The 15933-nt window shown below is 45.9% G+C and overlaps 1 protein-coding gene across 1 annotated transcript in view; it reads left to right on the forward strand.

Annotated features, from left to right (window-relative positions):
* Nucleotides 1-8038, forward strand: part of LOC134395528 (zinc finger protein 850-like) — a 66519-nt gene extending 58481 nt beyond the window's left edge. Inside the window, exons 6-7 of the mRNA XM_063121692.1 lie at nt 4511-6259; nt 7419-8038. Coding sequence (XP_062977762.1) covers nt 4511-6259; nt 7419-7501 — 1832 coding nt within the window. The 3' untranslated portion in view covers nt 7502-8038. The remainder of the gene's footprint in view (nt 1-4510; nt 6260-7418) is intronic.
* Nucleotides 8039-15933: the final 7895 nt, after the last annotated feature.

Below are 15933 nucleotides of genomic sequence, written 5' to 3' on the forward strand. Positions count from 1 at the left end.
CAACAATAAACCCCACACTCCCACCCATCCTGCACTCCTTTTCTCATTAGGCTCATTTGCCATGGGACCTTACTTATCATAGTTCTGAGTTTATTAAAATCAGCTTTCCTAAAATCCAGAGTACGTGTATGGCTACACTCAACTTTTGTCTCCTTCATAATCAAGAATTCAAGTATGACGTGGTCACTTTCCCCCAGAGTTCCCATAACTGCCACTTTATCAACTAAGTCATCCCTATTGGTCAATATCAAGTCAAGGATTGCCGATCCTCTAGTTCCTTCCTCCACTTTCTGTAGGAGAAAGTTATCACCCACACATGTCAGGAATTTCTTGGAAGGGCCCCTTTTGGCAGTATTGGTCTCCCAACAGATATCAGGGTAATTGAAGTCCCCCATCACTACTACATCACACTTCCTTGAAACACTGGCAATTTGTTTCTCAAAAGTTTCATCCTCGTCTTCTCCGTGATTGGGTGGTCGGTAGTAGACTCCGATTGTCATGTTCTTTTTATTCCTTGCCCCATTTATTTTAATCCAGATGCTCTCGATGGGCTCCCAGTCTGATCCGCCTGTATTTCTGTGCAGGGATAGGTATTTTTAACATATAGTGCAACTCCACCTCCCTTTCTATTTCTTCTGTTCTTTTTGAACAAGTTATATCCTTCAATTGCTATATTCCAGTCATGGGAGTCATCCCACCAAGTTTCAGTTATACCTATCAAGTCGTATTTGCCTTCATGTAATAAGAGTTCAAGTTCGTTCTGTTTGTTTCCCATGCTCTGGGCATTAGTATATAGACATCGAAGACCATGTGTTTTATAGTTTGGCTTTGTTCCTACATTGTTGCAGACACTATTTTGGGGCACTATTGGAGCTGTTCTCTGTACTGTGGTGCATTGGCCTTCATCCATTGTTGCCTCGAGGTTTACGTCTCCCGCCCCCATAAGATTCAGTTTAAAGCCCTCCTGATCAAGTTCTTCATGCTGTGGCCGAACACATTCTTTCCAGCCCTTGTGAGGTGCAACCCATCCCTTGCCAGCCGTCCATGTTCCAAGTAGAGTAGCCTGTGGTCCCAGAATCCAAAATTCTCACGTCGGCACCACCTTCGTAGCCAGTCGTTCATCCGGAGTATTTTTGTTTCCCTTTATAATCCTCTTCCAAGAACTGGGAGGATGGATGAGAAAACTACCTGGGCCCCAAAGTTCTTCAGTTTCCTTCCCAGAGCTTCATAGTCTGAAATAATTTCTTCGTAGCTTTGCTTGGCGACATCATTTGTTCCCACATGGATGAGAAGAAAGGGGTATGTGTCCGTGGACTTTATGAGTTTCGGTAACCCTTCAGCCACATCTCTAATCTGTGCTCCAGGGAGACAGCACACCTGGCGAGTCCATGGGTCTTCACGACATACTTGGGTTTCAAGCCTACGCAGCAAGGAGTCTCCCACAACGACTACTCTTCTCTTCTTCTTGGTTGACCTACCTTCTGCCTCTTGTTCATTGTTGCACAGTGTCTGCTGTACTTCTTCCTCTGCAAACTGTCCTTCAGACTCATCCTCCAGAAGCTGAAAGCGGTTGCTTAACTCTAATGGTTCCACTAGTGCAGAATGCCTTCTAGTTCTTCTGCTCCTGTCACTCTTTTCCAGGGAGTTTCCTCTTCATTGCCTTTCCTCCCCTCAGCATACTCCACTTCTGCTTCAGCTGGCTGTTGCTCTTCAATCACGTGTGCTTCTTGTTGCTGTTGCAGTTCCACTGTTCGGTCTAAGAACTCCTCGTCTTCTCTTATTCTTTGGAGGGTGGACACTCGCCGCTCAAGTCCCCTCACTTTTTCTTCCAAAAGTGCCACCAGCTTGCACTTGTTGCAGATATACGCCATGTTGAGCTCAGGCAGAAACACGAACATTGCACACCCTTTGCAGGTCACCACCTCTAGGGGCTCCTTTCCATCCATATTGTCTATTTCTGCTTTGTTTTTTCCTTTCTGATTATAGTGGAATTGCCTTTACTTTGTCCTGTCCTCTCTGAAGGTACACAACTATATGAGTATGTCTTAAGGGAAAATAAGTATTTTTGGTTGGTTTTGTTTGTTTGTTTGTTTTGTGGGGTGGATGGGTTTCTCTTTATGTTTTTCTTTGTCCCCCCCTCTTTTTTTCTTTTCTTAGAGGCCTCCCCCTTGGCCTCCCCTGCCGAACTCCCCCTGTCAAACTCTTGTTTGCTCTTCCTGTTCACTCTCTCTCTGGGAACTGGCTTACTTTTGTAGCTTCTACTTGAGCTGGGCCAGCTGCTCTTCCCTGCTTCTGCTCAGCTCCAAGTCAGGGAACAGAATCAGGTCACTGGGAGGCCAACAACAATGAACAGCAATCAGGCCACTGATTGCTGAGTACAAAGTACAATCAGCAATCAGGCCACACCCCCTTCAGGTCCTGCAGCAACTCTCCACACCGACCCTCTTCACTCAGCACTCAGGAGCACATGGCAAGCACACGGCCTCTTTGAATTGGCAGCCTCCTGGATTTCCTTGAGGCTTTTCTTGTTCCCCTTTCCTTGGTCTCCTCTTCCCCTACACTCCCCCTGTCAAACTCCTGTTTGCTCTTCCTGTTAGCTCGCTCTCTGTTCGCTCTCTCTCTGGGAACTGGCTTACTTTTGTAGCTTCTACTTGAGGTGGGCCAGCTGCTCTTCCCTGCTTCTGCTCAGCTCCAAGTCAGGAAACAGAATGTTTATCCTAACCTTGTTAGGATGACATGCTAAGCCACAACAGTTAAGCATTTTGAGCTAAACATCATGGTTTAGCGTGTTGTGTGAACCATGCCTTAGTGTGTCATGTGAACTATTCCTAACCATGGTGGCGACATAACCACAGTTTAAACACGCTCACTAATCATTTGCTGCAAAAGGATAGGCAGCTTAACCGTGGCTTAGCATGTTATATTTATTTTTATTTATTTTTATTTAAGCATTTTTATGCCGCCATTCAGCCAAAAAAGGCTCTCATGGCGGCTTACAAAAGTATTTCTTGACAGTCCCCGCCCACAGGCTTACAATCTAAAAGACATGACACAAAAGGAAAGGGGATTGGGAGGGAGGAGGAGGGAGAAAAGGAAAGCAAATTCAGGCACTACAATCTTACTTGCAAAGTTCAGCAGTTACAGTTGACAGCAGGAGGGAGGGAGTTCTCAGCTGGAGCTGGAGCTGGACTCAGGCACGGTGGAGAGGTGCCTGGCTGCTGCTTCCTCCCTCACTGGTGTTGTCTCCACAGGCCCATTACATACCATACCATCATGTTTTAAAAAATTTCTAAACCACCCAGAGAACTTTAGCTATTGGTCAATATAGAAGTTTAATTATTTAGTATATCTTGAGATGGTGAATTCCATAAACAAATTAGAAATTGTAATAATCTAATACTGTACATAGTTTTTAGAAATTATTTGGAGAAGTAAATATCTGAATACCTTGCCTTCACATCTCTAACCAAAGCTCAAGGGATATGAACATAAGAAGACCCCTGCTAGGTCAGACAAGGGCCCATCTAATCCAGCCCTCTCTTCACACAGTGGCAAACCAGTTGTTGACCAGGAACCCACAAGCAGGACATGATGCAGCAGCCACCCTCCCATTCGTGTCCCCGAGCAACTAGAGTATAAAAGCTTACTGTGTTTCATATTGCCGGTTGCACTTATCCATCAGGACTCAGCCATTGATAGGCTTCTCCAGGAATTTATCCAAACCCCTTTTAAAGCCATTCACATTGGTGGCCATCACCACATCTTGTGTTAACGAATTCCAGACTTCAACAATGCGCTGCGTGAATTACTCCTTTTATCTGTCCTGAGTCTCCTTTTAGGCCTGGAGGAGAAGGCTATCAATGGCTAGTAGCCCTGATGGTTATGTGCTACCTCCAGTATTCAAGGCAATAAGCCTGTGTGAACCGGTTGCTGGGGAACATGGGTGGGAGGGTGCTGTTGCACCTGTGTCCTGCTTTGTTGGTCCCTTGTCGACAGCCAGTTGGCCACCGTGTGAACAGACCACTGGGCTAGATGAACCCTCAGTCTGAGCTTGCAGGGCTCTTCTTAGGTTCTTATGCCTGCAGGGCCAAACCACCCCTCCACACTCCCTCTGGAGATCGGTTCTTTTCTTTATACCAGGGGCAGGGATCCTTTGGCCCTCCAGGTGATGTTCGCCTGCAACTCCTATCAGCCCAGCCAGCATGGCAAACGTTCAGGGATGATGGGTGTTGTGTATTTCCAGATGTTTTGGGACTATCTCACCCTCTTTTAAAGCCATCTGAACTAGTGGTTGACACCAGATATTGTAATCCAGTCATTGGATTTTCTGTTGTTGATTATTATAATTGTGTATGTGTGTTTTTGTACATAGGTAGATTGATAGATTGTGTGTGTGTGAGAGAGATTATGTATAGAAATGACATTATTTATTCTATCTTGAAATAGTGAATTCCACAAACAAATTATAGGAACGTTCAGTGCCTCTTTTCTGTTTTGCTTTTTATCCCAGGAGATGACTTGAGGAAAAACAACCAATGTTGCGTGTGTAGGAAGTGTTTTACTCAGAAACTTAATCTCCCCAGACACCAGAGACCCCACATGGGAAGACCTAAACAGCACAAATGTTTGAGGTGTGGGAAAACGTTTGCTTCCCAGGCAAGTCTTTTAATTCACCACAGAGTCCACACTGGGGAGAAACCCTACAGTTGTCCAGAATGTGGGAAATGCTTTCCTCAGCAGCAGCGTCTCGTGATCCACCAGAGACTTCACACAGGAGAGAAACCTTACAAATGCATGGAGTGTGACAAATGTTTTGCTGATCCTTCTTCCTTGGCGAAACACCGGAGTGTCCACACGGGCGAGAAACCCTACAAATGCATGGAGTGCGGAAAATGTTTCGGTTTTGGCTCAGGCCTCGTGGTACACAACAGAATCCACACTGGAGAGAAGCCCTATACGTGTACAGAGTGTGGGAAATGTTTCAGCTCCCAGTCTCAGCTTGCGCCACACCAGAGAGTCCACACGGGAGAGAAGCCCTATAAATGCACCGAGTGTGGGAAGTGTTTTGCTTACCACTCGTCTTGTACGAAACACCAGAGAATCCACACTGGAGAGAAACCTTACCAATGTCCGGAATGTGGGAAATGTTTTTCTCACCAGCCAGATCTTAAGATGCATAAACGAGTCCATACCGGAGAGAAACCCTATCAGTGCTTGCAGTGTGGAAAATGTTTTGGTTATGAGTCCAGTCTTGCGAAGCATCGCAGACTCCACACCGGGGAGAAACCTTACAAATGCATGGAGTGTGGAAAGTGTTTTGCTGTCCACTCGTACTTTGTGACGCACCAGAGAAACCACACCGGGATGAAACCTTGCAAATGTATAGAGTGTGGGAAATGGTTTTCTCAGCCATCGAACTTATTGAAACACCAGAGAGTACACACAGGAGAAAAGCCATACGAGTGCCCCAAGTGTGGCAAATCTTTTTCTCGTAGCTCAAGCGTTGTGGAACACCAACGGTCCCACACCGGAGAGAAACCCTATGAGTGTGGGCAGTGTGGCAAGTGTTTTGCTCACTATTCCGGCCTTAGGCTGCACCACCGAGTGCACACTGGAGAAAAACCTTACAAATGCTCAGAGTGCGGCAAGTGTTTTGCATCCCGCTTAGGTTTAGTGGAACACCAGAGAGTTCACACGGGGGAGAAGCCGCATAAATGCTTGGAGTGTGGGAAAAGCTTTGCTCGCCATTCAGGTCTTACAACGCACCAGAGAGTCCACACAGGAGAGAAGCCCTATAAATGTGTGGGCTGTGGGAAGTGTTTTTCTCAGCAAACACACCTAGCAAAACACAAGAGAATCCACACAGGGGAGAAGCCTTACAAATGTCCTGACTGCGGGAAAGGCTTTGCGCAGCGCGCACACTATGTGATTCACCAGACAATCCACTCGGGAGAGAAACAGTTCAAGTGCTTGGAGTGTGGGAAATGTTTCGCTCACAAGTCAACTTTGGTCATCCATCACAGACTGCATACGGGAGAGAAACCCTATAAATGCCTCGAGTGCGGGAAATGTTTTCTACAGCAGTCGCGTCTTGTGTCTCATGGACGGGTGCATACGGGAGAGAAACCCTATCAGTGCCCTGAGTGTGGGAAACGGTTCTGTTACCACAATAATCTTGTGATTCACCAGAAGGTCCACATAGGAGGCAAACAGAACCAGACTAAGCCACAGAAAACCCATACGAGCGAGAGGCGCTCTGGTAAGCTGCTTATGTATATAACAGAGGCTTGGAGGAGGAGGGGGGAGTCAATGTATTTTTTTATTTATTGCATTTACATGCCACCTTTTTTCCTCTAAGGAACCCAAGGCGGTGTACGTAATCCTCCTCCTCTCCATTTTTATCCTCACAACAACAACAACCCTGTGAGGTAGGTTAGGCTGTGACTGGCCCAAAGTCACCCAGTGGGTTTCCATGGCCAAGTGGGGATTAGAACTTGGATCTACCAACTCACAGTCCACACTTCACCACACTGGGTCCCATTGCTGTACTCTCTGCACACGGACACACTGGGATTGTTCACACAAAATGTAAACCCACACTGAGTGGTTGAATGTGGGTTGTTATTGAACCAAGGGTTAGCATTTTGTCTGAAGCCTCAACATTTTCCACAGGATGGCTTGTTAACCACCCTGAACAACCCAACAACAACCCATGGGTTCTTTCTCTTTTTCCTCACTCCTTCTGCCACCCCTTCTCTCTCCTTCCTTCCTTCCTTCCCACCCTTTATTTATTAATTTATTAATTACATTTCTATACCGCCCAATAGCCGGAGCTCTCTGGGCGGTTCCCTTTCCCTGTCCTCCCTTCTCTCTGCCACTCCCTTTGGTTTCTCACTCTTTGCCATCCGTTTTCCCTCATTCTTTCTGCCACCCCTTCTCTCTATCTCTAGCATCCCTTTTTCATTCCCTCTTTTTTCTTGCCCAGCAGGCTACCAGGGGAAGAGGCAGATTGCTCCTGTCTTGGCTCTGAACTGATCACATCCAGAGGGCTCTTGAAATAAGGCCGAGGGCCACATGAAATTAGGCCTATGGCTGCGGGACGCCCAGCCAGTATACACAACTGCGGGCAGACCCTTATTTAAAGGGACAGCTCTGCTTCTATCAACTTGTCCCTCTCTTGTAATTCTTTCCCAAGCTGTGGCACTTCTTCGTGGGTAAAGCTTTGGCTATCGGGTGGTATAAAAATGCAATAAATAAATAAATAAAGATGAAGAGTTACAAGGAAAAGCTAATCTGCTGTCTCATGGTGTCCCAGTGTCAAATCATTCTCTCATTTCAATTTACTTTCCTCCTTGCTCCCCAACCCTTCTCCAGGATCTGAGTTGGTAATTCTCTGATTTTATTTCTTTTCATTCCAGCACAAAATTCGAAGATGGGGCATTCCTTTCCTAAGAGTGGAAAACATCAAAGCCACCGCCGCACAGGAAAGAGAACTGTATGAACAGCTTTTATGCAGGAAAATGTTGTGCCAGAAAGAAGCACTCTTTCATAACAGAAGCCATGCAGAAAAGATGCTGTCCGGACACCAGAAGGTTCATGCAAAGCGAGAAGTTTTAGATAACAGTTTTGATAGGGCATCTGAAGAAATTGCATGAAGAGTGTTAACATTTCCAAAAACTTTGCAAATTGTGGAAGGAGACTAATGTTTTACTGTTTATTGCTAATTATATATGATGTAAGTGTTTGTGATGTTTCACTGATTATTGCTATTCAGGATGTAAGTGCTGTTTGGACTGATTTGGCTAGAGGCTATGAGAAATACAAATACCATGTTACAGAGATGGTCGTGGATCTTGCAAGAATTGCAATTTGTCTACCAATTTATCAAAGGCAAGGACAATGTGATTGCTGACAGACTATCCAGATGAGTTTCTGTGTTGGTGAGGACTTTGTGAAACACACCAAGAACATTTCTTCAATTTTGGACACTGCATGTCCTTGGGAGCAAGAAGTATGCTCTGTTTCATTTTAAGGGTTGGGGCAGATGTGACGTTTTACTGTTTACTCTGTACAGCACCATGTACATTGATGGTGCTATATAAATAAATAAATAAATAAATAAATAATAATAATAATATAGCTATCACTATTAGTTTCAGTCTCTGCTTCAATGGCAGTGGTGCCCCCTAGAGGCAGAAATGCATCTTGCTCTTGCATTTGAGAGAAGAGGCTGATGCTAGGGAAAGTGGAAGGGGAGTTAGGGGTGGCAACGGCCGACAGAAAGCTCTGGCGTGGGCTGGTCCATGAAGTCACGAAGAGTCGGAAACGACTGAACGAATAAACAACAAGTCTTGTCTTAAACGTTTTATTCACCATGCTAAAATAAAACATCCCGTAATCCGTTTCCCCCCCCTTTCCCCTCCCCAATTTTTCCAATTTTTTGGGAAAAAACCAAAAGAGGCTTCAGAGAAACCCAGGAAAAACCTGGTTTCCCCCCAAAGTTTTCTTGTTTTTCTGGGCCTTCACATCTCTAACACCACCATAAAAACCATAGCAACAGCAGACAAAAAACATATCATCAAAGACTCTGACTAAAAAAAATGTGCAGTGGAATAGCAGTCTTAAGACTCTGTTGGATCTTTGGCCCCACTGGCCAAGGAGAAACTTCTCTTGGGTGGCTATTCCACAGTCTAGGTGCCACAGCTAAAAAGGCCCTCTCTTGTCCCCGTTAGTCATGTTTCGTTTGGCTAAGGGACATTAGAAACAGAGTGCACATTTCACTCTTCATAAAGGAGAAGGAAAACCCTGAGATATGCTGCTCCCAGGCTGTTTGGGGCTTAAAAGTTAAAAGACAGCACCTAAAATTGATCCCAGAAACAAAGTGGATAGCAGTGACAGGGAAACCTGGAAAGCCCCCTTGAAGCCCCTCATTCTAATGTTAATAAAAACAGCTGCCTGGGTGCTTGTTATGTTTACGGAAAATTTAAAAAATATGCAATTGATAGAGGATGGGAGGAGTGATTCTTGTATTACATGTGGAGGGGCTTCAAAGGTTATAAAAGTATGCTGATGTGGATGATGGGTAGAGAATTTTCGCCATTGGTTTGTATGGGGTGAGACTTCCTCTTTTGCACATAGTAAATAAAGAATCTCTGTGTCTAGACTGGTTGTGAAGTCGTTCCTTCCCTAATAGGTTAGGGGAATTTCCCTAACAGCAGCTGGGGGGCGGGGCAGGGAGAATGGCCCTATATGTTTTGTTCAGTATTCTATTATTATATGATTACTATTATTATTATTATCATCATCATCATCTTTATTTGTATTCTCCCTTTTGCTCAATGATGGGCCTCAAGACGGCTTTACAAAACTATAACATATATAGTTAAACGCTATAACAAGAAATATACAAAAGTTAAAATATAATTAAATAGGTTTCAATATTAAAACATTTTAAATCTTAAAGCACAGGCAGGCCCATAAGGGAGAATACAGTTTTCCAGATAACGTGGATGCGAGCCGTACAGGGCTTTATAGGTCATAAACAATACTTTGAATTGCGCCCGGAAACCAACGAAAAGCCTCCAAAGGCTGCCTTAGCTTTAAAATCAGCCGAGAACAAACCATTGCACAGTAACAAAGAAATAATAATAATAATAATAATAATAATAATAATAATATGTTTATTTCTTACCTGCCTCTCCCGTTGGATCGAAGCGGGGAACAACATTAGAACAGGAATCAATACATCTTAAAAATTCATGATTTAACATTGATCTGGATAGGCCAGCCAGAAAAGGCTAGTCTTTAAAGCTGCCTTAAAATCACGCAGAGAGTTAATTTTATGAATCTCCTCCGGCAGGCCATTCCACAATCTGGGGGTGACAGAAGAAAAGTTCCTCTGGGAAACTGATGTCAGCCTAGTTTTAGCTGACTGAAGTAAGTTCACCCCAGAGGACCTGAGTGTGCGGGGCGGACTATATGGGAGAAGGCGATCCCGCAGGTAACCTGGACCCAAACCATTTAGGGCTTTAAAGGTAATGACCTGCACTTTGTACTTTGACCGGAAACTAATTGGCAGCCAGTGGAGTGATTGTAATGTTGGTGTAATGTGGTCACCCCTAGATGTTCCGGTGACCAACAGTGCTATCAGTATGTCTTCAGCATACTGATAGCACCCTGCCCCATGCCTCCGGATGATCTCTCCCAGCGGTTTCATGTAGATGTTAAACAGCATTGGGGATAGGATGGCACCTTGTGGTACGCCATACAACAGCTCCTTTTTTGAGGAGCAATTATCCCCAAGCATCACCATCTGGAATCTACCTGAGAGGTAAGACCGGAACCACTGGAGCACAGTGCCCCGATTTCCAAACCCCTCAGGCGATCCAGAAGGATACCATGGTCGATGGTATTGAAAGCCGCCGAAAGGTCCAAAAGTGCCAGCAGGGACACACTCCCCCTGTCAATACTCATGCAGAGATCGTCCACTAAGGCGACCATAGCTGTCTCAACTCCGTATCCTGCCCTAAAGCCAGTTTGAAATGGGTCTAGAAAATCTGTATCATCCAAGACTGCTTGGAGTTGGAAGGCAACTGCCCTCTCAATCACCTTGCCCAAAAATGGAAGATTTGATACTGGTCTATAATTATTAAGGTCCAGGGGATCCAGGGAGGGCTTTTTTAGAAGCGGCCGTACCACTGCTTCTTTTAAACTTGGTGGAAAACTCCCCTCCCTGAGAGATGCATTAATAGTATGTTGTAGTTGTAGTCTAACTGCATCTCCTCCCTGGGCGACCAGCCAAGAAGGACAGGGATCGAGAGGACAAGTTGTCTTCCTTACTCGTCCAAGCAGCTTGTCCACATCATCAGTACTCACCATCTGGAACTGATCCAGTGTAATCCTACTCATGGAGTTGCTGGACACTTCAGCTTCAGCTTCTGTTATAACGATGGTATCTAAATTGGCTCTTATCCAAGAGATTTTATCTGTGAAATGATCATTAAATGCATCACAGTGAACTACCGAAGGCTCTAAAACTGGGTTCAGGGGAAGAGGTGCCTGAGTTAGACCCCTCACCACCCTAAACAGTTCTGTTGGATGTGAATTCGCAGACACAATGCAGTCAGAGAAGAAAGCTTTCTTCGCTGCACGTATTGCCACCCCATAGGAATGAAGATGTTCTCTATGATGTGCCTTGTCGGATATGAGACGAGTTTTCCTCCATCGGCGCTCCAGTCGTCAACCTTCCTGCTTCAGCTTCCTGAGATCTTCTGTGTACCAAGGTGCCCGATTGGAAGTAGGTCGAAGAGGACGTTTGGGGGCAATCGTGTTGATAGCCCTAGTTAGGTCTTGATTCCATCTATTGACCAGGGCTTCAACAGGATCGTCGACAATACCAGCCATAGCACCCTCTAAGGCTTTCTGGAATCCAAGAAGATCCATCAGCCTTCGAGGGCGGACCATCTTAATAGGTCTGCCACCCCTGCAGGGGCGGATGGTAGCCATGATATTAACCCTGACCAGAAAATGGTCTGTCCACGACAACGCAGAGGTATTTACCACCTCCGCCCACAGATCTGTCTGTTCGGAACTGAAAACAGCATCGAGGGTGCGACCTGCTGAATGTGTCGGTCCAGAGACCAATTGGGATAGGCCCATGTTTGTCATGGATGCCATGAACTCCCGAGCTGCACCTGACAAACCATTCCCGAAAGGGATGTTGAAGTCGCCCAGGACCAAAAGCCTGGGCGACTCCAAAACCAGTTCTGTGAGCTCGGCCAGGGAGTCTGATAGGCAGCAGGCTGGCCGGTACACTAACAGAATCCCCAGTCTATCCCTGGTCTTTAGACTAAGGTACACAAACTCGATGTGATTCAATTCCCGGACAGGAAGTCTGGTCAGGTTGAGATTATCCTTATAGACCACAGCTACTCAGCCCCCGCTCACTTTTCCTCACCTGCTCGATAACACAGTACCCAGCTGGGAGGGCCTGGGCCCATGTTGGGCCACTGTCATCTCCCAGCCAGGTCTCTGTGAAACATGCCAGGTCGGCCCCCTCATCTGTGAGGAGATCATAAATTATATTTGTCTTGTTTTTAACTGACCTGGCATTGCAAAGGAGCAAGGAGAGGGTCCGTGGTTGGCTTGGTTCGTTCTCCAAGTTCCCCAGGGTGGCAGGGCGACCGGAAGGAAACATGGGTGTTAAATATCTATCTCTCCTTCCCCTGTAATGGCACTTTGCCCTGCCATCACCATATCTCCCTCTGCCCTGCACAACTTGAATTGTCGCCTCCTTTCCATTATACATTATACGTCTACAATAACTTCAATATGTGAAGTTATACAATAAATATGTGGTTTTTTTAAATCTGCAAAGTATTGGAGGCCCTTGGCATACCTGAGCTTTGTTGGTGGAGGAAGAAATAAGCATGCCGAAGGGGAGACTACAATTCCCAGGAGCCTCTGCGGCTCCGTAAAAGGAAAGGACAGGACTACATTTCCCAGCAGTCCCGGGCTGCCTGGGTGCTTGTTACCAGGAGGGGTGACGTTCTTATGTTGGGAGAACCGCTGGCTGATTAGGTCTTGGGACGTGGAGATGCTGCAGACCCGGGACGAAGGCAGCAGACTTTCAGGGTGGAGGTGGACCAATGCCCGCAGCCTGCAAAAGCACCTGAATCCCACTTTGCAAATGCCGGTAAGTGGGGAGAAGGGACCAGATTTTTTTGGGGGGGGGCGTGTTTGTTCTCCTGGAGAGCCCCCTTGGCGTGGAGGCTTTCACGATGGCGTTACAAGAGGGAGCAGCGTTTCGGGTCCCTCCTCCTTTGTCCTTCTGGAAGGCGGGAAGGAAAGGAAGAGAACCGGAGAAGCTGGGAAGGAAGCCTGGAGGCCTTTTCAAGCTTGGGGAGCGTCTCTTGCTAACTCAGAGGAGAAAGCACGGAACGTACTAAAACGAAGGACACCGAATTATTATTATTATTATTATTATTTATTTATTTATTTATTTATTTATTTATATAGCACCATCAATGTACATGGTGCTGTACAGAGTAAACTTGCTACAGAGTAGCAAGACCCTGCCGCATAGGCTTACATTCTAATAAAATCATAATAAAACACTAAGAAGGGGAAGAGAATGCACCAAACAGGCACAGGGTAGAGTAAAACGAACAGTATAAAAGTCAGAACAAAATCAAGTTTTAAAAGCTTTAGGAAAAAGAAAAGTTTTTAGCTGAGCTTTAAAAGCTGCGATTGAACTTGTAGTTCTCAAATGTTCTGGAAGAGCGTTCCAGGCGTAAGGGGCAGTGGAAGAAAATGGAAGACGCCAAGCAAGGGAAGTAGAGACCCTTGGGCAGGTGAGAAACATGGCATCAGAGGAGCGAAGAGCACGAGCGGGGCAATAGTGTGAAATGAGAGAGGAAAGATAGGAAGGAGCTAGACTGTGAAAAGCTTTGTTGGTTAACAGGAGAAGTTTATATTGGATTCTGAAGTGAATTGGAAGCCAATGAAGAAATTTCAGAAGTGGAGTAACATGGTTAGAGCGGCGAGCCAAGAAGATGATCTTAGCAGCAGAGTGGTGAACAGAAACCAACGAACTGATGTGAGAAGAAGGAAGGCCAGTGAGAAGAAGGTTGCAGTAGTCCAAATTAAAATACTTAAAGGAGTTAAACATTTAGTTTTCATAGAAAACCACACAGAATCAAAATATAAACTAACAAGTGGTTTTGGGGAACAGTTCCTATGACCCCCAACACAGTGGTTTCTAGGGATCATCTCCAAACATAAAAAGAAAACAGAATACAATAAAGAGGAGGTGACTGCAGTTTCATGCAATGCTTCATAGGCACCAGTTCAAAAAGACCAAAACAAGTGGAGGAGGGGTTGCCAAAAACTGCCACAGATTATTACCATGTTTACATCTGCCCCCCCCCCAACACCCTCTTCTCACAACAATGCAGGCCAGCATTTCAAAGTAGCCGTAGGGATACACGGAATGATACCACAAGCCCCTCAAGAACCAGATGAAGCTGAAAATGCTTGAGGAGGTTGAAATTAGCAACCCAAGCATCCTAAGACTCTGTGCTTGATACATGTTTCATTGCACTTGCCCCTTGCGCATAGCCATAATATGGGGTGTCATTCAGAATGGCCATAGGAAAGCATTAGGCTGTCATAAGAGGCACGGAGAAAAGAGGGGGAGCCCCAAAATTCTCTTAGAGGCTTGTAATAACACACTAAGCATCCTAAGAGTTTTTGCTGCAAGCGTGCTGCATTGGAATGGCCCCTACGCTGCACACGGGCACATGAGGTTTCTTCCGAATGGCCATAAGAAGACAATGGGCCTATCTGGCAGCCCCAGAAAATTGGGGGGAGCCGTGGTAGAGCAGTGGTTCTCAACCTTCCTAATGCCGCGACCCTTTAATACAGTTCCTCATGTTGTGGTGACCCCCAACCATAAAATTATTTTCGTTGCTACTTCATAACTGTAATTTTGCTACTGTGATGAATCATAATGTAAATATCTGATATGCAGGATGTATTTTCATTGTTACAAATTGAACATAATTAAAGCATAGTGATTAATCACAAAAACAATATGTAATTATATATTGTGAAATATTTATTTCTAATTACATATGTGTTTTCAGATGGTCTTAGGCGACCCCTGTGAAAGGGTCGTTCGACCCCCAAAGGGGTCGCGACCCACAGGTTGAGAACCGCTGTTTTAGAGGCTTGTAATAACACACTAAGCATGCTAAGGGTTTTTGCTGAAGGCGTGCTCCCCTGGAATGGCCCCTACGCTGTGCCCGGGCACATGAAGTTTCGTCCGAATGGCCATAGGAAAGCATGGCGCTATCTGGCAGCCCCAGAAAATCAGGGGGAGCCCCAAAATTCTCATAGAGGCTTGTAATAACACACTAAGCATCCTAAGAGGTTTTGCTGCAGGCGTGCTCCCCTGGAATGGCCCCTACGCTGCGCACGGGCAAATGAGGCTTCTTCAGAATGGCCATAGGAAAGCATGGCGCTGTCCGGAAGCTCCAGAAAATCAGAGGGAGCCCCGGAAGCTCCAGAAAATCAGAGGGAGCCCCAAAACTCTGTTAGAGGCTTGTAATAACACACTAAGCATCCTAAGAGTTTTTGCTGCAAGAGTGCTCCATTGTAATGCCCCCTATGCTGCGCACAGGCACATGAGGTTTCTTCCGAACGGCCATAAGAAAACAATGGCCCTATCTGGCAGCCCCAGAAAATCAGGGGGAGCCCCAAAATTCTCATAGACACTTGTAATGAGACCCTAAGCATACTAACAGTTTTTGCTGCAGGCGTGCTTCATTGGAATGGCCCCTATGCTGTGCACAGGCACATGAGGTTTCTTCAGAATGGCCATAGGAAAGCATGGCGCGATCTGGCAGCCCCAGAAAATCAGGAGGAGCCCCAAAACTCTCACAGAGGCTTGTAATAACACACTAAGCATGCTAAGAGTTTTTGCTGAAGGGGTGCTCTCCTGGAATGGCCCCTACGCTGCGCACGGGCACATGAGGTTTCTTCTGAAAGGCCATAGGAAAGCATGGCGCTATCTGGCAGCCCCAGAAAGTCAGGGAGAGCCCCAAAATTCTCTTAGAGGCTTGTAATAACACACTAAGCATGCTAAGAGTTTTTGCTGCAAGCGTGCTCCATTGGATTGGCCCCTACGCTGCGCACGGACACATGAGGTTTCTTCCAAATGGCCATAGGAAAGCATGGCTCTATCTGGCAGCCCCAGAAAATCAGGGGGATCCCCAAAACTCTCATAGAGGCTTGTAATAACACACTAAACATTCTAAGAGTTTTTGCTGCAAGAGTGCTCCATTGGAATGGCCCCAACATTGCGCATGGGCACATGAGGTTTCTTCCGAATCGCCATAAGAAAACAAAGGGGCCTATCTGGCAGCCCCAGAA

This window comes from Elgaria multicarinata, chromosome 3 (assembly GCF_023053635.1).
Source record: "Elgaria multicarinata webbii isolate HBS135686 ecotype San Diego chromosome 3, rElgMul1.1.pri, whole genome shotgun sequence".
Classification (NCBI taxonomy): Eukaryota; Metazoa; Chordata; class Lepidosauria; order Squamata; family Anguidae; genus Elgaria; species Elgaria multicarinata.